Source organism: Anabrus simplex, chromosome 6, assembly GCF_040414725.1.
Source record: "Anabrus simplex isolate iqAnaSimp1 chromosome 6, ASM4041472v1, whole genome shotgun sequence".
In the NCBI taxonomy this organism is placed as follows: Eukaryota; Metazoa; Arthropoda; class Insecta; order Orthoptera; family Tettigoniidae; genus Anabrus; species Anabrus simplex.
The window spans coordinates 171,247,771-171,272,032 of record NC_090270.1 but is presented as its reverse complement, the minus strand read 5'-3'; the positions used below and the strand labels follow the sequence as shown (position 1 = coordinate 171,272,032).

The following is a 24,262-nucleotide window of genomic DNA, read 5'->3' as shown; positions in this document are numbered from 1 at the left end:
AATTCCAATGGCTCAGAGACTGGGTATGTGTGCCCTTCATCCTTAGAATTCCTCACAGACGTGCAGGTCACCTACACGGCGTCAACTTGAAAGACCTTCACTAGGCCTCTTTGGAGGCCACATGCCATTATTATTACTTCCAGAGATAGACAGTCTCGCTATGCTGCTAGTCCAGGACATTTTTTTAAAACAAGAATGATACTTTGGCATGAACGCACAAGTTTAATTACAAGGAGACTGTTAAACATGGAGTTGTGGAGAAGGTAATCTTGTACACTATAAGAGGTAATGAATAGTTGGTTTTGATTTTGACTAGGCTTATATTTTACCTAATGTTACGCTAGAGACTCATTAGTATTTTTTTGAAAATATAAGACAAGATGCAATGACAAAGTTTTCTAAGCCATTAAAAAATAAAAGTGAAGATTGAAAATCCTTAACAGAGTAATCATAGTCTCTTTGCACTCCGTACCGACCATGACGTCAAGAAGATGGAGCTGCCACGTACTCTCTCTAGCGACAATGGAGAGATACAGTGGAACCTTGGATTGCAAGTATAATTCGTTCCGGCAACATGCTTGTATTTCAAAGCGCTCGTATATCAAAGCAACTTTTCCCATAAGAGACAACTGAAACGCAGATGATTCGTCCACAACACAAAAATATTTATTCGTATACCACTTCTAAAACAAAATATAACGTAAAACAAATTGAAGTGCATTTTTGCTTACAATAGAACCATTGTTGGTGTGAGGGAGATGAGAGATGACATGAGAAGAGTTACTGTGTAGCACGAATTTCACTAACGGAATCACTGCTATCTGTTGGCTCACTGGAATTGTTTTCTTTTCTTGCAATTTTAATGAGGAACCCGTCCAATGACTGTTGCTTTTGCCTCTTTTTGAGGATTTCACAAAAAATGTGACATTGCATTGCCATTGAACCGATTCATCGCTCGCACTGCTACAGCCTTATTCGGGTGATGATTTTCTACAAAATTTTGCACCGTTTCCCACATTTTGCACTTCTCCCGAATATCAGTTGAAGTGAGAGATTCCATTGACTTTTCCTCCTCCTCCTCTTCCCCGGAAGAGATCTCCATAACCTCTTCCTGTTGTTCGCGATGCAGGTCCATCAGTTTGTTGGTGGTCAGTTCCTGGCTATGTTCTTCCACTAGCTCTTGAATGCCCACGTCATTCACCTTCAGCCCCATCGTCTTCCCTAAGGACACAATTTCACTGACAATCGGTGGCTCATTGTCACCAACAATCCCCTCACAGTCACGTCCAAGAACTTAAACAGCTTTCCCCAAGCGGAAGTTAAGAGTTCTCTTGGTGACTCCATCCCAGGCTTTATCGATGATCTTCAGGCAGTTCACGATGGGGAAATTATTTCTCCCTAACTCTCGGAGGGTAAGGTTTGTTTCTTCGGTCACTTTGAAGCATCGCTGAAATAGTACTTTTGTGTATAGCTTCTTGAAGTTCGAAAGGACTTGCTGATCCACAGGACGGAGTAGTGGAGTAGTGTTGGGAGGAAGGAACGTAACCTTAACGAACTTGAATTCCTCCAGTAAGTCGTCCTTAAGGCCTCAAGGCCTGAAGGATGAGCAGGAGCATTGTCCATAACCAGCAAGACTTTGAGCGGGAGATTATTTTCTGAAAGGTATTTCTTCACTACAGGACCAAAGATTTCGTTCATCCATTTAAAAAATGAACAGGGGAGGGAAAAACGTAGGCACACGTGATGCTCGTATTGCGGAACCTCACTCGCTTATCAAGTAACAATTTATTTAAAATGTTTGCTCATCTTGCAAAACACTCATAGACCAAGTTACTCGCATTCCGAGGTTTCACTGTACTTGAATGGAAAGCAAATGGTTCATCCAGACCAAGTCTGCTTCTCTGTGGTTGGCGAAGGTAGTGGTGTAGAGCTCTTCTGAGTGACTCCATGAGAGGTCTGTTTGATAGCAGGAGAATGTTCATGGTCTTCATGCAGAAAGAAAGCAGGTTTGAACCTGTCAATTGATACAGCCTGTTGACCCGGAGTAGTCTCAAGCACAAAATGCTTTGCAGAATGTGAAATAACTTTGAATGGCTCATCATAGATAGATTGTAAATACTTGCTAACTGCACCATGCCAAATGAACACATGGGAAGAATGCAGCAAGAGTTTGAAGTGCACAAATGGCTGTTTGGATGAACAATGGGGGGATGGAACACGATATAAGGATTGGACACATTGCCCGAGTTTGAGAAAAAATGAAGGGACATCTGTTGAGGTTGTTTCCTCAAAGAAATCTGCTGGGAGCTTAACAGGTTCTATTTTGCTCTGCAAGTACACTGTTGATAGTGTGTGTTAGGTGTTCCAGCTGAGATTCTAGACAAGAAATTAGATTCAACTGTGACGTAGAAAGATCAATGGTGACTTGAAGGGATTGAATAGACTATAGAGATTGTGTGGGATTTGATAAGTCCAAAATTCTATGAACCAAGAGAATCACTGCAATGTGCCAATATTGATTTCAGTTGGAATTTCTGCAAGAAGAAGAAGAAGAAAAAAAAAAAAAAGATGATGATGATTGATGTTTGTTGTTTAAAGGGGTCTGACATCGAGGTCATCAGACCCTAATGGTACGAAACGAGATGAAATGAGATGACAAAAGTCCAAAATCCTCCACTGACCAGAATTCAAAGCGTGAGGACGAAGAATGAACGGATAGATTTATATGAAGTTAAAACGATCAGTGGATCTGACCCACAGTGCCTCACATGCACAGAAGCTGGCACAAAACAATAGTAGTACGGACCAAGGGACTGCTTCTATAGCACGATGCTGAATCGAATAGAACATGCTCGTTCTCGAAACGGGTCCAAAATCCAGGTCATCGGCCCTCATAATGGTATTTATTGCTAGAAAAGTAGAACCATGGTATTCCCCATGTTGCGGTACTAATCAAGAGTAGCGTAGACTCACGGTATCCATACATTATGGTACGACTCACAGATAATGAAATACGCACATGTATTACAGACCTAATGTGTTTCACACATTGCAGCGCCCTTGACGGGCAACACAAACCTATGGTGTTCATCATCTAAGCGTACTAACCACAGGGATTCGTACTATCTCGTGGTGTTCCGCATAGAGTGGGTACTAATCATAGGCAAGCCAGAACCACGAGTTCATTCATCCCATGGTGTTGTTCATATAGTGCTACTAATCACAGGTATTGTAAAAGCCGCCGTACCCACGTTTGCTACTAATCACAAACCTATTTGGTACCCAACATAGTGGTACTACGCGCAAGTAAAGGCGACTCATGGTGTTCCCCGCATGGTGGTACTAATCACAAATAGTTTCATGGTTCTAATTTGATCATCCCTTGGTCGCCCCTTTTAGTCGCCTCTTACGACAGGCAGAGGATACCGTGGGTGTATTCTTGATCTGCATCCTCCACCCAGAGGGGGTAGATAAAGAGAAAAAATAAGAAAAAAAGTAGTGATCCGTCACTTGGAAAAAATGAAGTGGCGGACAAAGAAAGGCAAGGGCCACGAAGGGCGTGAACATGAAAGACTCCCTAGGCCTCGAATACTCTAATACCGTTGGGGTCGGAAAAGAACAAGAGCTGACCAAGGGAGGTTGGACAGGATAGCCGAAAGTGAGGAGCCTAGCACAAGTAAGTGGAAGCAATACCAGGACTCGGCGAAGGGCCCCGTGGTCGCCAACCCACACACCCAAGTTGAGAGTCCCTTGGGCCCCTTTTAGTTGCCTCTTACGACAGGCAGGGGAGACCATGGGTGTATTCTTCATCCATCCCCCACCCACAGGGGGTAAAAAAAAATTGTAAGTGAAAATTCTTCTTTTACCTGTGCTCCAGCGAGTATGTGCATTTCTCTTAAGAGCTGGCTTGGTTTTGGTTTCTTGTTATGCAGTCTAGCTCTGTCAAGAGTTTTTGTCACTTTCTGGCCTTCTGATTCTTCAAGTTCGGCTATTAATTGTGTCCTGAGGTCGAAAAATGGTGTGTTTGAAAGAGGTCTGATTAACAAATATGTTGGTAACATCAGGTTCGAGTGAGCTGACAATGTGGTTGAATTTCATTAACCTTGCTGTAATGCCAGCAGTGGTGAAATTAGCCTCAATCTGTACTAGCCATATTTTTACATTTTTATGCCAAGTGGGTGGTATTTTAACCAACATTCCTGAAACTTCTAGGTCATTAAATGATGTAGGCATACCTGGTTGTGGTGGTAGTGGCCGTTTTTCTGTATCCGGCATGATGTGATGTATAAACATACTACTACACAATTTATCACTATAAGTAGTCCAACCATCACGCCGGGACACCAATGTGGGTGAGGTTTGTACACTGTCAGAGGTGACTAACAGTTGGTTATGATTTTTACTAGACTTATATTTTATCTAACATTACCCAAGAGACTCTTTGGTATTATCTTGAAAACATAAGATGCAATGACAGTTTTTTTAAATGAACAAGAGAACAAAGTGAAGATCAAAAATCCTTAATGGAATACTCATTGTCTCTCTGCACATGCCGATCATAATGCCAAGAAGGTAAACCGAAACAAAGTCAATGTACACTACATGCCTTACATTCTAATTTCAGAATTGTTTCGGTTCTATATAGCCAACTAGAAACAGTTGGTGTAAACTGCTCTTACTGAAATGCAGAAGTACGAGAAATTTATTTCCGGACACTACTGTAGCAAATATAGAGGATTTGAAAACAAGATATATAGACCAAGGCATTTTCAAATTAATTTTCTGATTAATCTCATTGTAGACCATCAATCCTAAAAAATTCTTGATTTCCTTCTTAGACACAGGAATCGCAAGTTTGATGTGCACAGATTCTACGAATAAGGCAAAGGAAAAATTGCTTTAATCTTATCAACATAGAAAATTTAAGATTTAAGTGTAGTCTTCAAGAAAGGTTCAGGAAAATGTAAACAATACTGTGTTCAGAGAGGTTTCTTTTGACATTTTTAGCCTCAATCCACTAATCGACCATAGTAGACTATGGGAGTTTGGAAAACTCAGATTTAATAGACCAGGGACGATTATGGGAGCGAATGTGTTAAGTTCCCCGAGTAACAGGGAACTTTAATAGGCCCCTGGTTAATCCATTCTCATACATAAAGTAAATGACGAAATCAGAAGTATTCTCGCCATCAGCTAATATGAGTTTGAACGTTTTCTGCGGGCCGAGGTACCATCTTACGCCCGAGAGATCAGCGCACTCTGCTAGGATGTGAGCCATGGTGAAATCGGCACCACAAGAACACACTGGGAGGTAAGATTATATAGATCTTCCATGAACTATCTTCAGCCTACAAAAAACGATGCCCCCCCTCCGTGAAGGCTGGAATGTGGACAGTCACACGGCAGTTGTCTTCTCAATTGCGTTGAACCTTTTGGGAGTTTGAACAGTTAGCCAATCTGATTCCCAGGATGCCAAGATATTTTGATATAGGTAAGCAGGTGTGTTCTTAGGTCTAGGTAGTAAAAGTACAGCTTTTTTGCAGCTTGAACTGAAAGTTTGTTTTCCGCAATCCCAACATGGCTTGGAAGTCATACAAAGGTGATTCTGGTGCCAGCATTGACGACCTGGCTAGAAGGTCATGAATCTGCTGCACCAGTGGGTCTTTTGGGAAATAGGCATCGACAGATCTAACAGAACCTAACAAGTCGATACACATGAAAAAGTGGCCTCATTTGTGACTTGGCGCAAACTGCAGAGCTTCTAGAATGGTGAAGAGTTGCATACATGCTACAGAAACCAGGAAGCAAGATCTTGGTGCTGTCATCAAAGATGAACAAGCAACTTACATTCTCGCCTATCTTAAAACTTTCCATTAAGACATGTCCTGGATACTGATGAACGAAGTCCTGGAAATACCTCTAATGATCAAAAGCACCCAGCCACAGACGTACCTCAATAGGAGTTCACTGAAGATGAATGCTAATTATCACATCCAACTCTGAACACAAGCTATGAATTTGAATCCCAACCGGATGTGTGGCATTCGGTCAGTTTTCATACCTCTAGTGGTATCGGGTATTCAAGAGGGATTGACAGCTTGGATGTTACACTGAAAATTCATGAAATGCTGCATCTGCTACCGTTTTATTCGTAAAGGTGTAACTCCTGGTTCAGTGAGTAGGTTGGGAATCATGCTAGTACAGGAAGCTTCAGTTGCCAGTAGAACTCCACTAAGGTGTATACTGTCTAAAAGGTGTAACAAGGATCTTGACGATGAACCATAAGTCACATAACCCTAGTACTGTATATACGGGAAAGAATATAGCAGCACCACACAGTCAACCGCGCGACAGTGTGCTGGAGAAACTTCAGCATGTTAAGTCTTTTCATGAAGGTAACCTTCACACAGATGTGGGGCTGCCACATTTTATCAGAATGGTGACCCAGAAACCTGCAGGTGTCTGTCACTGATAGGACATTGTTCCGCAAGCGGAGCTATGGTTCTGTATGCACACGCCAATGTCGGCAAAGTGTACAACTAAGGTGTTTTTTTCACCGCCAAAAATTTGAAAAAATGTGCTGTAGGCCCCATTTGTAGACACTGTTAATAGCTTGTTGTAGCTATCTCTCAGCAACCACCATACTTCAGGAACTGAAATGTTGATTTTGAACAGTGTTAAACTCTGTAAGTATGCCATTTTTTAAAAATATAGTACTGAGAATATGAGCTCGCCTGGTGGCCATGATTACTAAGGTGTTGAATCTCTATGATCTGACACCGTGGTTAACTGGTTCGAGTCCTGTTGGTTGGAAAAAAAAAATCACCATGAGAATGTTGGCTGGCAGGGTAGGGGAGGTGGTGATATACAATTTCCGATCACTAGATTGGATGCCAAAAGCCAGGATTAAATTCCAAACCTCTCCGCAGTTCTTACGTGGAGTCGGGGTATATGACAATGGTGATTGTGATTCGTCTGTCAGACGGAGATGTAAAACCTTAGGCAGATTTGATAGGAGTAAGCTATGTGCTGGCACCTGGTTTCACCCTTTCTTTTCCTACTATCATTTATCATGTCATTCATATCATCTCATTAACTCCTCTGATGAGGTCGATATCAGGAAGAGCATCTGGTCATAAAAACTCTATGAAGTTTCTTCTCACTTCATACATGACCCCGTAGAGAAAATGGACAACGTTTGGACATACATACATAAATAAGTTACATGTAACAAGGTTTAACAGCTTCATTTTAAATAAAAACTCGTATTGTTGTAATTTATTCTAGCTGATGATGTCCCTTAGGGGAAGAAACATATACCAGATTTAGTAAATTGTATATGTATTGAATAGGCGGACCACTTAAATATAATATATAAGTTATTCTTAAATATTCACTACATAAGTTACATAGTATTGAGAATATGCATTCCCTACTTGGACTCAAAAGAGCCAGAGGGTCATGAAAAATAATAATATATATTAGCAGATTTCCTGGAAAACCTGCTAGTGTAGGATGGAGAATATCCCGTACCACCTGGTAAAAAATCCACGGCGAGTAATTGCTCCATCTGATGAAAGGCCTCCTGAATGGAGCTCTCTTGTCTAACCAGATGATTGGTCGCAGACCGATGAGAGTGAGAACCACACTGGTAGTTAGAACTGGTACTACAACTCTCTCACGTCAGTGAAATGGAAACTCTCCTTCATTCCAGATTCTGTTGAATAGGATGAGGACATCGCTGAGACATTGGTCACTCAAATGTATAAGCATATGATGATGAATTTTGTCTGGCCCAGGGACTGTGTCTCTGCACAACCTCACTGTTTAACCTCCTGTCAGTAATGCCCCGATGTGCAAGGTTTCCAATCATGTTAGCATCGGAAGCCTCAACAAAATCCCTGTGGAATATAACTCCTTTGCAGGAGTTTAGAGATTTGTGCTTCTCAATTTTGACTTCCATATTTCCGAACAATTTTGCCTTAAGTAGCCGTCTAGACTGCTCAGCCATCGATGTCTTTATTAGTATGGATCCATCATGAAGCATCTCATGAACTTCCCCACCAACAATTTCCTTAACTGCATTACTGATTAAGAAAGGACTCTTTTCTAAGCAGCTCTTTCCATCAATCATAGAAACAACCAAAAATCGAGGTAACATGTCGCTTTCATAACTGATAGGTACCGAGTATAATGCTTTCTTTTTGTTTTGTTTTGTTTACAAGAAGCTGTTTGGAGGGTGCCACCCTTTCCAAAATTAGAGATAAGGGGTTCCATTCTTGGTCCGCAAGCAGCTAGGGAAATACAGATTCAACCTTCAGCAGAGCACCACGGAGAGGCTGGTTAGACTGTAAAAGAAGTGAAATTGAAGGAGGTTAGGATGAAAAAAAACAGCACAAAGACCTCTCGGGCAATTCGGAGGCACCTTGTTATTCTGGCTCAACTCCAAGGCCAATTACTGTAAGTATGGGTAATCCTAGGCTGGCACAGCCCTCGGAATCAACTAACACTCAAGTCCTCGCACTGATATCAAGGTCATGGTGTCCCTAGAAGGGCATGACTGACAACCACAATATTCTAATTCTCTAAAGGAAGTAACAAGTACAAGTACCACCACCACCACCACCACCACCACCACCACCACCACCACCACCAAAGTTCTTAACAAATCCGAAGCTCAGGAATAAAGCATGAGAGAGGTATAATAAAGTGCTACAGTAAAATGTATTGCAATGTTCTGGATTTAATGCTCTTGATCATTAAACCAATGTTACTTTCATTAGCATCAACATTTTAAAAGCATGAAATTAATTAATCCAATGACACCCGACTCATTCCTCTCAAAAGGAATATTATCTTGTGTCAGGCGTGGGACGTTTACACAACTGTATAAAGAATATATTAATCTGCTTTCTGTAGGGCTTGGGAACTGTCATGTTTAATTTGCAAGCCAAGTGAAAGAAACTGAATTAGTTTTTATTGTCAAAGCAATTACATTGCTCAGCAAGCCTGGTACTAGTGGACATGATAAAATCAGTGGATACAGTAGCGAAGTTCGGAAAATGATATATATGCACTTGAAGAAAACCATAGATAGATTAACTTTTCTAAGTGCCAAGACTTAACTACCGAGACCTGTGGGTAAATGACAACAACAGTGTCATGCACATGTAGGAAAGCCACAATAGCAAAAACACAGGGTGACAAATTTGGACTATTTTGGAAAGATGTGGGACAACACTTGAATACCCACCCAGAACAAGGTTGAAACGATTCGGGCGTCAATTCGAACGTTATCATTCTTTACCCGATACCTCCATTTCGAACTCGTAGTTGGGCTGCCTAATCAGATGAAATGGTCGCTCAGCGGATACCTCAGGGTGTTCAAATGCCAAGTAAGACATGAAATCTTACTTCAAGTTATGCTTTACGTGAGTATGAAGAGATTAACAACTCACGGGTGACGCCTATAGAAACTCATGACAAAATAGTAATAACCGTCAACCACCTTTTTTAAATCAGAGTATTTAACTACGTGAGAACTGGTCATGACTAAACGGAGTACTTAATTAATCAACAATTCACTTAGCTACGCAACTAACTTATCAACTAGGCTATAATGAAAGAATTCACGACACATAAAATTGTAGAAAAATAACAAGATATTTATTGACTAAATATTGGACGATTAAATTGGAATTTATATCCAAGGCATTACTTGTCATTGCGTATTAACAAGTGTGGATTGTGAGTCAGCGGTGGCTGGTAGAAAGAGAAATAATATCTAGTATTTAACTATGTAGATCAGTTCCATCATGAAATCAAAATTGAGTATGTACATATTTACAATCGATCACTGGACATCTAAGGTCCATACTGAAGTTAAGTCATAGATACAACACCAACATAATCAAGTTGTTACGAGAGCTCATTTGCTTTAAGACTAGTTAAACAAGTCTGAATAAAACACACGGTTAAGCTGAAGTGCATATAAAGTCCACTAATAAGCTCAAACTTGAAATTAAACCAAATCATAACTTTAAATTGCGGGACTGAACTGTATATCACAGTTATATTTAATCGCCAATCATATTAGAATTGAGCGTTGAGAATATTAAATAGTAAATTGTAGCTGATACTCAGTAAATGACGAGTCACTAATAAATAAATCCATATAAGTAAACTCCAATAAGTAAATCTGGATGCGTAAATTTGAATGCATAAATCCATATGAATAAATCCGAACTCATGCTTTATTACTACTTTCACGTTGTGCATGGATAACCACTTACGGACAAAGGCATTTGTTCCTAGTGCCTGTTAAATTTGGCTCCTACTCTAACATTTCCCTAGATGTTGTTCGTTGAGAAAATGCAAGTTCAAACAGAGTATATCGTCCCCACTCTGGCAAACTAGCGAAAGTGACAAACTAGGGAATCTGTACTTCTGAAGTTTTGGTGTAGATTTTATTGGTTAAATATTGTCTACCCTCTGACAAAGTCTCACATCTGCAACTCGTTCCTTATGCCTAACACATGAAAGCAATCATTAAATATAAAAATTGATTTTATATGAGTAATCACAACTTCTTTCAGCTCCTCTAACCTTTTGACAATTTGCAGATTCGCTAGTTTGCCAGAGTAAGGACGATATGTTAATCTATTCAGCTATCTAGCTAACTTCAACACAACCTTTGGCTGTCATACACATGTCTTTTAGGCTCAATGTCCCTTTCCTTCGTTATATTCCATAACATTCTACTTCAATGCAAGCTATTTTATTCATACGCGCAATTACAATGCAAATGCTATGTCGTTGTATTCAGAAACATAATATCGTATTTATCGGTGTCGTGAATGCTTTTGGTCAAAACACAACTATAAAACGTATCGTAGTATTCCGATATTCATTACAGCACATCTAAAGTTGACATACAATCCTGTCACAAGCATAATTCTACAATAGTAAATTCTATTAATACCTTGGCTTAGGTCAATCCTGCGGTGTGGACAATCTCACGTATACGAATCTAAAGAATGTACCGTGGCATATCTTAAACGGCAGGCAGTCAATGGCCCCTACGTAGTGCGTATAAAACTCCTCATTTCACTATATAACTCATACTTTTCCTCAAGTTAGCATAATTGTAACCTTATTTCAACATTCATATAATATCTTAACATCGTAGCCACAATATTAACTCGTCGCGTTCCCATATACATGACCATGTCAAAGCTACCACACCATGTTTCTTAAAACAACATTTTAAAGTTGCTATATCTCATAACCTATGATTGAGTTCAATGCCCTTATTGTGAAGCAAAATAATGCGTGGTACCGTATGTTTATTTTACACCGCGCGCAACCAAACGTGACGTCGACTTGTAGCATTACCAATACGAAATCTCTGTAATCTGCCAGTATGTCATAACTATCAGCTGTTTCCAAAATTCTTTTCAAACCTCTCACTACATACGTGTATTTTGACCGATATACGACGACGTATATATCCAACACATTAGAATCTTATGCTATATTGCTAGATCATGTAACTACAGACTTAAGTATCTCACACATCATTGGTAACATTCACTTGCATTTCTTATATATTGGTTTATATTTAACCCATCGGCACATGCCTAAGGCACATGTGTAGGCAAACCAAAAATTATGCGATTAAGTATTGTAAATGACTTAGCTCGCTCATGGTTGGTCCTGGTCCAGCTGTTCTGCTCCCAAATGGATGTAATTGGGTCTGCGGTCAGGTCATGGGTTGGTCATCTGGTACATCATCTGCTTCCTCATCACGGGATTGCTGTCTGGTTTCCCGTTGCCTTCCCCATCATGGGTTGGTCAAATGGTTTCCCGTCGCCTTCCTCATCATGGTTCGGTCATATAGCAAGATGTACTGGTCTCCAGCTTGGTCCATCATGTATATTTAGCACATCATCCTCATGGTCTTCTTGTCAGCAACTAAAATAAGGATTATAGTGCAGTGAACAGCCATTATATAATTCCTTTTGAAGTTTGTAATCCTTAAATTTATTATTTCCTTTGTGGCTCTCCGACGTATATCTTCGATCTCGTTGGTGTTGATTTCAGTGAATCTATTTCTGTCGGCCGCTTCTTGTAGATCTTGGGAAAACTTATTTTTATTCTGATTCAATAAATCGAGATGTATCTCTTCTTGTATGAAATTCCTTTTTTTTTTTTTTAGATGCTGGCTTGGTCTCCCTTCGGAGAGTATAGATCAACTGCGCTCTGTATCCAACCACGCGTATCTCGTGGTACTTAGCTGATTCCTTTTTTTTTTTTTTTTTTTTTTTTTTTAATATTTCTAATCAACTCTGCTTATTTTTCGGTGAATTGACTTGTTTTCTTCTTGTTTCCGACGCTTTTTCCTTTAGTATAGCTTCTGATCCTTTCTTCTTCCTTAAAAATTATACCGTGGTCGGTAGTTCCGTGTTCACTCTCCGTTGAGAAAAATTAAGATGGAGTTTTTTTAACAATCCCAAGTTTTCTACTTTTTCGTAAAACAATAGAGTAGACAGTCCACTGTCCGTTTCACTCTCAATACTCGACCGTTCCATGACGTGTATGGCCTTCTATGTCACCGCAACTGGTGTCTATTCTTTGCTTCCTATAGATTAAATGGGCCATACCTTCACTCGGCGCCATTTTGAAAACTGTCGCGGAGGTGTGAACGGGCACAAGGTTGTAACCCTCATTTTTTACAAAAGTTGGCTTTTACATATCAGAAGGTTGTTAATAGTACTTGGCACATGTCAGTGATATTGGAACTCCTCTACACAATCTTTTGTTGGCATCAGATTGGCAACAAGTTTGCGTGTATGCATAAGTAAGATGGCGGATGCATCAAGTATACCTCTTACAGTCAATGCTCAAAAACACATGCACAGATGTAAAAGCGTAAACTACATGTAAGCAAGCGGTGTGTTGTGAAATATAAAAGACTCAGGGACGCTGGAAAACAATATATATCAAAGAGGGGGAAGTTAATAGAGGCAAAAAGTCCACCAGATCAGGTACGTAGAACAAGGTTGTAACCCAAGTTTATACATGGTTTCCAGGACTTCAGAAGCTAACGTGCATGGGGTTTGCAGATGACACAGTTATAATAGCCAATAGCCAAGAACATGCCGCCATACTAACTGGCGTGGCCAACGAGGTGTTTAGAGAAATCGGCCTTCAGCTAAAATCCATCAAAATCTGTAGCTATAAATATTGTAAAGGGAAGGCTTGCTTACTTACTTACTGCCCTTTAGTAACTGAAGAGAGCATTTTTACTATTCGACACCTTGAACCGGACAAAAAATATTCGATATTTGGGAGCCAGCTTTCACGACAACATTATTTTCTGTCAGTAAAAAGTTATAAATGACCTAAAATGCAATCTTGACAATTTAGCAAAAAGTCCTCTGTTAAAAGGAGAACAAATGTTCTTGGCTGTAAATAGGTTCATATGGCCCACTCTTATATACCCTCTGCAGAATGCTAATACCACAAATTCTGCAGGCCTTCTCAACTCATGTCTACAAGATCATGAGACGCATGATCAAAGAAATTCTTCAGTTACCTGCAGACATGCCAGACAGCTGTCTATACTCTGCAAGGAAAATGAAGGGGCTTGGGCTGTGGAAGGTAGGTAGAATGGGAGGTACCAATTCAACATCTTAACATCTGTCACTATTGTACCAGGAAAAAGTTGTTAGGCAAGAGCATGGGAAGGATCTTAGGTTGTGCACGGTCTTATTGGAGCAGGTACAGAGAAGGAAGACTTCGCAGGGCGAATAATAGATGGTATTAAAATTTTTGATAAGTTTTATTAAGAAAATCGTCCTGCTTCTCAGTCATTCAAAAAGTAAATCTTCCATTGACATGCTCAGAATGAAATTAAATTGCAGAATTGTAAATGTGGTTAAGATTGAACAAAATATAGTCTTTGTTCTACACATCCACTCGATGTTCGTAAAATGTCCAGAATGAATAATAGCTTTCAATAATTTCAATTTCAATTAAACAAGTTCAACTAAGTTTCCACTCATGGATTCAAAATAACTAATATTCAAAATAAAAACTTCGTTCATAAACCTTCATTCAAATCACTTTGTCAATTGACCAAGATTTTAGAATTCAAAAGAAAAATTAAATCCTCCAAATCACATCTGTGCAAGCCTACAGTCCGTTTAAATCATTATAGATTAAGCAATTTCAAATCACACTTGCTTCAGAAATCCTATAGTCCAATTAAATATTAATGATTTTAAATCACTTGTTTCAGAAATCCTAAAGTCCAGTTAAAATAAAATAAACATGATTTTTAACTTGTACACTTATAGGAAAAACCCTACTGTTCAACTATGTTGTTATGGAATGACTTCAGATTACACTTACTTCAAAAAAAAAGTCCTAAAGTTCATTTAAGAATGATCTTCAGTTATACTTGCTTCGGAGAAAATCCTAAAGTTCAATTAAGAATGACCTACAGTTCTGTTAAATGACTTCCTACAATTTCAACAAGTAGTAAGATTGGAATTCACACGATCAAAAAATTTTTTTTTTTTTAATGGACCAGGCACTTTCACTTGATAAGCGTAGCACTAGAGTAGTGAGAATGATTGAGTGCCTTGGCAGTAAGTCAGTTAATGTTTTAGTGCCATTATTCACTCAAGAAAGATTGTAAAATACACTTACATCACCTGAATCCAGCTATAGAAATGGTTGAAGTGCAGTTCCGCAGCTTGGCAACTGGAACTCCTACGGCGAACAGCCTGAGGTCAAACTCGGCACCAACAGCAGCGAACCACGTTCCATCCCCCGATGTTACCTCGTCTTATCCCTCGAAGTTACCAAGTATCATCCCTCGAAGTTACCAAGTATCATCCCTCGAAGTTACCACGTATCTCCAATGATGTAGCCTGTCCCACGCTGGATACGATGTTTAAAGTAATGTGAGGTTATGAAACTTCGCCAAGATTTCCGGTGTTTATGAGAAAGAAATAGACACACGGGAAAGTTCAATTGGCACGATAATGCAAGACGTAGCACTGTCAATTAACAGTAATGAGTTGCATTTCACACTTAGACAAGTTTGAAAGCATAGTTCGTACTTGCACTTTATAATGTAGCAGTTAATATGCAACTCATAATAGCACAGTCTTTTATCACAGTCTGAACTACACAGGTCAGGTCTCTGTGGAAGTGTTCACGATAAAGATGAGATCACTTTTAAGTTAAGAAGTCAAAAGCACAGTCTTTAACTACACAGTTCGTATGACATGGAATTAAGACACTAGGCACAGTTCAGAATATGCACAAATCATGTAGCAAGTTCAGCAGAGTACGAGTGTCACAGTCTATGAAATTCATGAGTAAATTCAATTAACATGATGTCTACAATAGTCTCTAGAATTCAAGCATTTACAGCTTAAGTGGATTTTATGTGTGAATTCTTATAGCAAGGGTTCATATTTCATATTATCAACATAAAATGTCCGTAAAGTCATTGCCTTTTCTAACGATACTGTTCAAATATTCATGAAAATACGTGAAAATTGACCACATTTAATCTCATTGATCACTGAGTATTTGATCAGAATAACACCTTAAATAGTTCACAATCGTATTTACAGACGAAACGTCTAGAATTCACGAATTTGTCAATAGTCGTAAGTTTAATTTATCACGCACATTTCTCCTAATATTCTTATCATCGTACGTGATCACGACAGAGTTCAAATATACATCAAACTAGCCAAGTCCATAATGCACTGTAAACTGGCAAGTTTAACACTTGTATCTTAAGTTCTACCCGAGTACACATTCAAGATCACGAATTCACTACTTGTTAAAAATTTGTAAGTCTTGTACTAAGAAACTCAATTTTCTAGTACTTTAAAATATTCCACATGTTCATGACGCGGTTGAAGTTTCCAATTATTGTGATCTTGCACAACGAAATTCGAAGTCTCACTACACGACTTACTTTTACTTCGTGCAACGCAACGTAGCAGCATAACTTTCACCCATGGTTGAGTAGCGTATTTCAACTAGGTATACCTCAAGCCGTTGAGCTATATATACCCCGCTAGGGCGGGCTCACTGTATCAAGCGACAGGCAAGTGGTTACGGATGACAAACTTCTATCTGCTATATCTTCCAAGTTAATGGATAGATTAATCCCAAAATTTGGTCATTATACATTCAAAATATTGGCTTCACGTTGGTGTATCTCTCATATTTGTATGTTAAGCCATTCAAAAGTTACAGAAGAGTTTCTAGAGCTTTCCAAAGGGGAAGTTGGGAACATGTGGTGCTCACGTCACTCGGCCTGTTTCCCTCGCTCACTGTCTCTCTCATGCCTGCAGCGGAGACCAGAATTTTCTTTCGTGCAGCTGTTTCTGATGCTAAAGCTTAGGCGTTCTTTAATGATAAAAAGACTTAGAAAAATAAGGTGCCAGGGCCTATGCCTTCCTGGTACACTATAGAAGGTTAGAAATGAGTATGTAATATCATTGCACAATCTGGTAGAAGAGAGGAAACTGTGCGTTCAGGGACTTGATGTAAGAAATGCAGTTAACACCCAATTCGAAAAACTTAGCGCAAGGAAGTTAAGAGAAACACTAAGAAAAAAAAAAAAAGAAAAAAATACGAGTACAATCAAATTGCGTGTATTAAGAACTCATTGTAAGGAAGCCATCCTCTATCAGGAACACACACCGGCTAACCAACGGATCAACACTCCAAATGGGTTCTCCGCTGGAAAGATGCGCTGAAAATGCAATACAACATGGTTCCTGTACGGGCCCTCTCTAGACGTAGCCGGGATGGAGTCCACTGCAGGCACTGCAGTAAGCCTGAAACCCTAGCTTATGTTCTCGGTTCATGTCTACGGGAGGGGGGGGGGGGACTTGCTTAGGAATGTTAGCCACAACAGAATAAGATCTATAATTGCAGCAGCATTCTTCCAGAAAGGTTACAAGGTACATGAAGAGGTGTCGTGTGTTGCTGATGGTGGAAGCAACCGGAGAATAATCGCAACTGACCGAGAAGATGGCTTTGCATATATTCTGGACCCCACCATTAAATGTGAGGTCGACAAGTCAGCCAGCAGAGGTAGATATTGAGAAGCAGGCCATCTATGAACCAACCGTCAGCTACTACAAAGAACCATTGTTAGAAATCACCTCTATAGTACTGCATATGAGAAAGCGTAACTCCAGAAAACTCTTCATGGTTACACATACATTCAATATTCAAGTGTTTTGGTATACTTTGTCAGATTTAGGCAGCCTATCATTGTAGTATTATTCCATAACCTTAAATAAGTAGCCTAGTTCGTGACTAGCGAAGCAAAATTCTGTATAGCCTTTATTGTGAATTATCCCCCAGTAGTGAAACCATATCGCAACATAATGAATGGTTGTACAATGAAAAGGTTATGCAACACAATGCATCATAACATAACATAACGGAGCTCTTGAATTACACATTCAGGCAGCATTATTCTTTTAACATCTTCTTTGCCTGGATAAGTAATTACGAAATACAGCAAGTTTATAAAAATACTGTATATTTATTCAAATACTGCTTCAAAAAGTGATTAATGCTTTTTGTGATTTCAGGCATTCGGCTGCAAGTGCACCTATCAATGTAAACAAATTACAATGGATACAAAACAAACATTGTTTAAAGACTTATATACTTTGAATTATGATCAACAGACATCAATGTTAGGACAAAACTTGAGCACATTAAAAGAAGAAACGATGAAGCTGTTTCCCATCGACATTGCAGTTGCATTCTTTCTTATTTCTTAACAATACAGTCGGGTGACACCAGGTTTGTCAAAAGATATCATAACTCTTTGTAGAATACAGAAATTGCAAGAGAAAATAAGTTTGGGGTCATTCTGTGACAAGAGGGGCAAGCACAAAAAATCAACTTTATGCTATACGAAATCATATACAATTATTACCAATACAGAAAAGTCAATATAGTCATCACAAGTCCGAAAAGAGTTGTTTGTCTGCTGATCAAATTTTGATAAAGATGTTTGATTTGTTTAGAGAAATACATCCCGAACATAAATGCAATGAACACACACAGATTTTCCATTCATATTTCAATCTCCGATTTGGTCTCCGTAGAGCAGATTCCTAGAGCAGGTTGTATTTGAGTATTATGTTAGCAGAGACAGACGAGAAAAGCTATTGAAGATCATTAAACTAGATTACATCACTCTAAGGTTGAAGTTGCTTATAAAGCAATGAAGGGAGATTAAAAAAAAGCCAAACAAACTCTTTGCACTTTACACTAATTTACAGCAAGTTCTTTTCTGTATTGTCCCACTCCTCAGTATTCTATCAACGGCAGTATTCATGTTATAATCAAACTATACATAATGCTGGAACTAATGATGCAACAAAGTGCTTTTGGCAAGAAAGTGTGGCCAGACGAGGATCAGCCGAAATTTCTTTGTGTATATTGAAGTTCATCGCCTTAAACTATCAGCCCCTTGCTCAGGGAGAACAAAAGACTAGTTACTTGTTCTGACAAATGCATAGGACTTATGTTGTCACTCTGGCAATACTTAACAACGCTGGAATTTTTTTTTTTTACGACAGTCAAGGTCATAGTTTTCTGCAGTGTGACCGAGACTTTTTGCCCTTATAGAGCGTCAAAAGAAACATCATGCTCCTAAACACTGGATAGAGGTTATCACTTCAGCAAGGCCGATGAAACCTTTCCTTGTATATGATATGCAGTCTAAGGACTTGCAAGATTTGAGTGATTTGGAACATTCGCTGAGAAGGGATCCGAACTTTAAAATAACATCATCGCAATGGATGCAGATATCAGCAGATGATCCCAGGAACAGTTTGTATGAGAATCAGGCACAATATATTACTACCCTGGTATACATATTCCATCTTAAAGAAATCAAAAGGGGTTCACAATACATGTTGTAAGCCCTATAGTATGTCACTAAATGAAATTTCTCTTCCCTAATCTCAGCCATTGCCAATAAAAGCAAAAAAGCTGAAAGATTTAATGGATGTGTGGAAGTATATTCCAGTGGAATTCAAACAATTTTATAAAGAAATGGTGGCTGAGTAACTTTACAGTGTATTAATTTCTTTGTAACTGAAGTCAGCATAATGAATACTACAAGAAATAACTTCAGTGACAATATTTTCTCTGCACTACACACAAATTAATAGCAGATCTATAGAAATTTAGTATTAACAATGTTTCATATGAACATTTTGTTTAATACTATGGCTAAATACAGGGGCTAAAGATCCACATGGGTTGACGCCCCGAACAAATAGCATTTAAAAAAAGAAGAGGAAGCACTTATGGAAAGAACGAAAAAGTGGAAAAAATGGAAATGTTCCGGAAAGAATGAACACTATGAGCTACTTAAACAACAAAGAAAGGAAACAACAAGAATAATAAGGCAGGTTAAAAGATCTTTTGAAAAATCGCAGCTAGTAGAAATTGAGAATAATTTTGTAAGAAATAACTCCCGAAATTTCTACCAGACCTTTAAGAATAACCTGACCTGGAGCATTTGCTTCAGAGATGCAAATGGTAATATTGGCCTTAACAATGCCGAGAATTGTGAGATTCTGGCAAAACGCTTCGAACACCTGCTGAATTGCCCTGAGCCAAATAATAAATTAGAATTTTCAGAAATTCAGGAAAATCTAGAAGCTGATTCACCTCCAACAGCGGAAGAAATAAAGGAAGCATTAAAAAATCTTAAAAATAACAAAGCTAGTGGGGAAGACTCCATAACAGCTGAACTTTTAAAATGGGCTGAACCAAAAATTATAGATCTACAAATAATCTTTGAAGAAATTTGGGAAACAGAAAAGATCCCAGAGGATTGGAAAGTGGCTCTAATATACCCATTACACAAGAAGAGTAACAAGCAAGATGTCAACAACTACAGAGGTATATCTCTCTTGCCAGTTACTTACAAGATATTCTCAACGATACTACTAAATAGAGTAAAATCAACAGTGGACAGTCAATTGGGTGAATATCAAGGTGGGTTTAGAGAAGGAAGATCTTGCTCCGAACAGATTTTCAACCTGAAATCTATAATTCGACACAGATTATTAAACTCCAAAGACATAGTTGTAACATTTATTGACTTTAAAAAAGTTTTGACTCTGTTGATAGGGAAACCCTAGATAAAGTAATCCGTGAATTTGGAGTTAAAACTAAATTGGCAAACCTAATTCGTGAAACACTTACAGACACTATCTCGAAAGTAAAATTTATGGGTGAAGTATCTTGACCTTTCAAAATAAATACAGGTTTCAGGCAGGACGATGGTCTATCTCCACTTCTTTTCAATTGTGTCATGGAGAAAATTGTAAGAATTTGGAATGAAAAACTGAAAGAATCTAAAATACTGCCACTCATGCTGGGGAAGAAGAACACAAAGGTGTTGCAATAAACTGCCTAGCATTTGCAGATGACTTTGCCATACTTTCAGAAAGCCTTACAGATGCAGCATTGCAAGTCAATCTCCTTGAAAAGACAGCCAACATGACAGGCTTGAGAATCTCTGCCGAGATAACAAAATTTTTGACGAATATAAAAAGTGCCCCAAAGTTTTTAGTAACGGATATTGGTCAAACAGAAAAGGTAAAGAAATTCAAATATTTGGGTGAGACAATTCAAGAAAATGGTTTAGAAAAATCTGCTATAGAGGAGGGGATACAAAAGATGGAAAGAGCATACGGTATAACTAAGAATACTTACAACAAAAAGTGCTTATCAAGAAAACTTAAAATAAAGCACTACAACACAGTAGTGAAACCAGAATGCCTTTATGCCAGCGAATGTCTAGCACTGAACTACAAGCTTGATAAATTAGAAATATTAGAAAGAAGAATTATAAGGAAAATATTAGGTCCTCTAAGAATTGCAGAGTTTTGGAAATTAAGAAGTAACAATGAAATTTACCAGAACGTAGAAAACATATCAGAAACAATAAGAAAAAGGAGATTGCTATTTCTTGGACACATTTACAGAATGGATGACAATAGACTAACTAAACGAATCTTCAAGTACCTTTGGGAAAAGAAATCAACTACCACCTGGATTCCAGAAGTCAAGAAAGACCTGGAAAGGAACAACATACGAGAAGAAGAATTATTGGAAAGAAAGATTTTTAGGAAGAAAGTCTTACAAATGGAAGGATTTCAAGGGAGGAAGGAAAAGAAAACTGGCACAAAGTGGACTGAGGACAGGAAAAAGAAACACAGTGAAACAATGAAAGAATACTGGAAGAAGGAAAGAACAACTAAGGAGGAACAATTGAAATTGTAACGTGGTCCTTAGAAGGCCGGAACGCAAGAAGAAGAAGGAGGCTAAATACAATCATTTATATATTGTTGTTTCTTACAAACTTTTACTTCTGTGTAAGGTTACAACTGTGTTCTATTTCAAGACATTATTTTCTCCATTATTTCTTTTTTAATTTACATGTGACCTTTGCAAGTGCTTATTAGTCAAATAATGAAGTCAGTACACTTGTTCAATTGTAATTTTGGCTTTATATTGCATAAAATTTTATACTTCCAAAGTTTTCCTTCTTTCTGAAAAAAATTACTTTTGTCGGCAACCCTGTTCTTTACAAACCATTACTCTCATCCTTGTTCCGTATTGAAAACAGCTATGTCACTAAGTATACGAAAGGAGCATGTAATTACCCCACCTATTCAATACAATTAATTCCACGGTTATGTGGTTAAATGCACATAGAAATTACTAGGTTTGTTTTTAGACGAACATTTTAAATTGCTTTAAGTAATTTTAGCATATGTTGTATATGTCATGTCTCAATATTTTCATCTTGTATAATAACTTGCACAGTGTAATACTTTTAAGAAAACAACAGTTCATTTTTATAAGTGATAATGCCCTCAAACCAAAGCTTGTTTTGTGATTAAATAAGGCTGATGATGCCCAATAAAAGAAGGACAAAACATGTCCCTTTAAACCTAGCAATTTCTATGTTCATTTAACCACATAACCGTGGAATTAACTGTATTGAAGAGGTGGGGTAATAAAATACTCCTTTTGTATACTTAGTGACAACCCTGTTCTTGGCGGCTATTCAATGTTTGAAATTTATGAGGGAGAACTCCAGAGAGCAAAGAAATTAACGGTTTTGCTAAGAGAAAATTAGCTTACAGTGACTCAGTTTCCTCCACTGAAAAATCTGGAATTCCAGTACACGGAAAACCCACGACAGGCTAAAACACCTCATGGATTGAATGGTATAGTTGTGGCAAGGTTGAAGTTCTTGCGTACAATGCACACCATCAGGGAATCTGGTGACACTCATCCCATGAAAGGGGGCATGAAATTGTAAGACTCCATCTTATCATTACTAGTCCTGTATAATGTGATACAGCTTGTTTAGGCACAGATGAAAGGACACTACAAAAACAAGACTTCCGAAATTTCAGACGTTGAAAACTTGACAAATGGAAAATTTGTTTATATTCAGATGTACAGCATCCGCTTCGCAGTTGATTTTGCTATCTTAGTTTATTCTGAAAAGGATATGAGTAAGATGCTAAGGACATTCAACAAATCCTTGGAAAAATTAAAACTAAAAATAAATATAAACAAAAACATTCATGATAGTAGACATAAAGAAGCCTACAGGTACAAAACACTTAAAATTGAATAACACACCGATAGAACAAGTCACAGAATTATCCTATGTGGGTAGCGTAATTACCTCCGAAAATGGAACCATTTCAGAAATCAAGAATAGAATAGTGGTAGCAAAACAAGCCTTCCAAAATAAGAAAAACTTATTGCTAAACAACCATCTCAGTTTGGAGACCAGAAAATCATTTCTCAAGACATTCGTTTGGAGTGTTCTACCCTATGAATGCGAAACCTCATCATTAGGGAAACAGGAAGAAACAAAACTTGAGGCTGCAGAAATGTGGTTTTGGAGAATTACAAAAACAAGTTGGATGGACAAAAAACCAAATAACCTTGCTTTAGGGAACGTAAAAATGCAAATCTGTCACTTGGCACTTGGTACTTAATTAAACACATCTGAAAAGGTACATCTGGATCATGCAATTAAATCATTCCAAGGATGGAGTAACAAGGAATGGCAGGGAATAGGTGTAACAAAGTTTCAAGTTTTTCAAAAGACCAACAGAGTTGTTTCACTAAAAGGTGGATTTCCAAATTCAGGATGGAAAGCAGCAATAAAACTTAACATCAACTATGTCAACCCTTGTCGAGTATTTGGCGAGAGCAGTAAGTCGACCCACTACTGCAGATGCAGCAGAGAAACGGAAACTCCTTCCTATGTAATTGGCAGCTGTTCTCATAATGGATTACTTAACTCTCGCCACCATAGAGTTTAACAAACTCGAGGAACTACTGGCTAAAAAAGATTTGACTGCTATGCCTGGGTTTTGCAGACAATTTAGCATTACTAGCAGTGGACATAAAAGAAGCAAAAACCCAGATATCAGAACTTCAAATAAAACTGGCCTCAAAATATCATTTGAAAAAACAGAATTATGCTCCCAAAACCAACACAACTAAAAGAAGTTACCATAAATGGTAATAAAATCAAAATAGTAACTCAATTTAAATATCTTGGAGAAGTAATAACACATAACCTAAATGAAAAAATCTCAATCCAAACAAGAACAAATAGATTAGCTAAAGCATAAAAATTAACATGAGATATCTACAAAAAGAAATGTCTATCAATAAATGTAAAAATAAAACACTACAACACAGTTATAAAACCAGAAGCTACATATGCAGCAGAAACACTTTTTCATCTGAATAAACAATCAAAGACTGACAGACTTTAGAAAATTGAAAGGAGGATTGGAAGAACCTGCATCAACAAAAAATACCAGAAAGATGGACAGTGGCGGATAATACCTAACAAAGGCGTGTACAAAGAGCAGAACCCATTACAGATACTATGCGTAAGAGGAGACTGGGATTTTTTGGACATATGAGGATGCAGGATTCGAGACTTCTGAAACAACAAGTACAACACAATCTTGTCTCAAAAAATACCACAAAAGGATGTAAATGAATCAGAGAAGTAAGAGAGGATCTGAAGGAAACAGGCCTTACAATGGAATACACCACACATAAGATAAAATTAAATACCAAACTCAAGAATACAAACAGTCTGCTTTACCCGTACACAAAACAA

The 24,262-nt window shown here is 38.2% G+C and overlaps 1 protein-coding gene across 6 annotated transcripts in view; it reads right to left on the bottom strand.

The window, feature by feature from the left end:
* Nucleotides 1-24,262, bottom strand: part of Marf1 (meiosis regulator and mRNA stability factor 1-like protein) — an 818,555-nt gene that overhangs the window by 90,350 nt on the left and 703,943 nt on the right. The window contains exon 25 of one of the 6 annotated variants that reach the window (XM_067150049.2): nt 8,188-8,348. The exons of the other annotated variants lie outside the window; for them this stretch is intronic. Coding sequence (XP_067006150.2) covers nt 8,295-8,348 — 54 coding nt within the window. The 3' untranslated portion in view covers nt 8,188-8,294. Of the gene's footprint in view, nt 1-8,187; nt 8,349-24,262 lie in introns of those variants that run through there. 6 annotated transcript variants of the gene reach the window in all.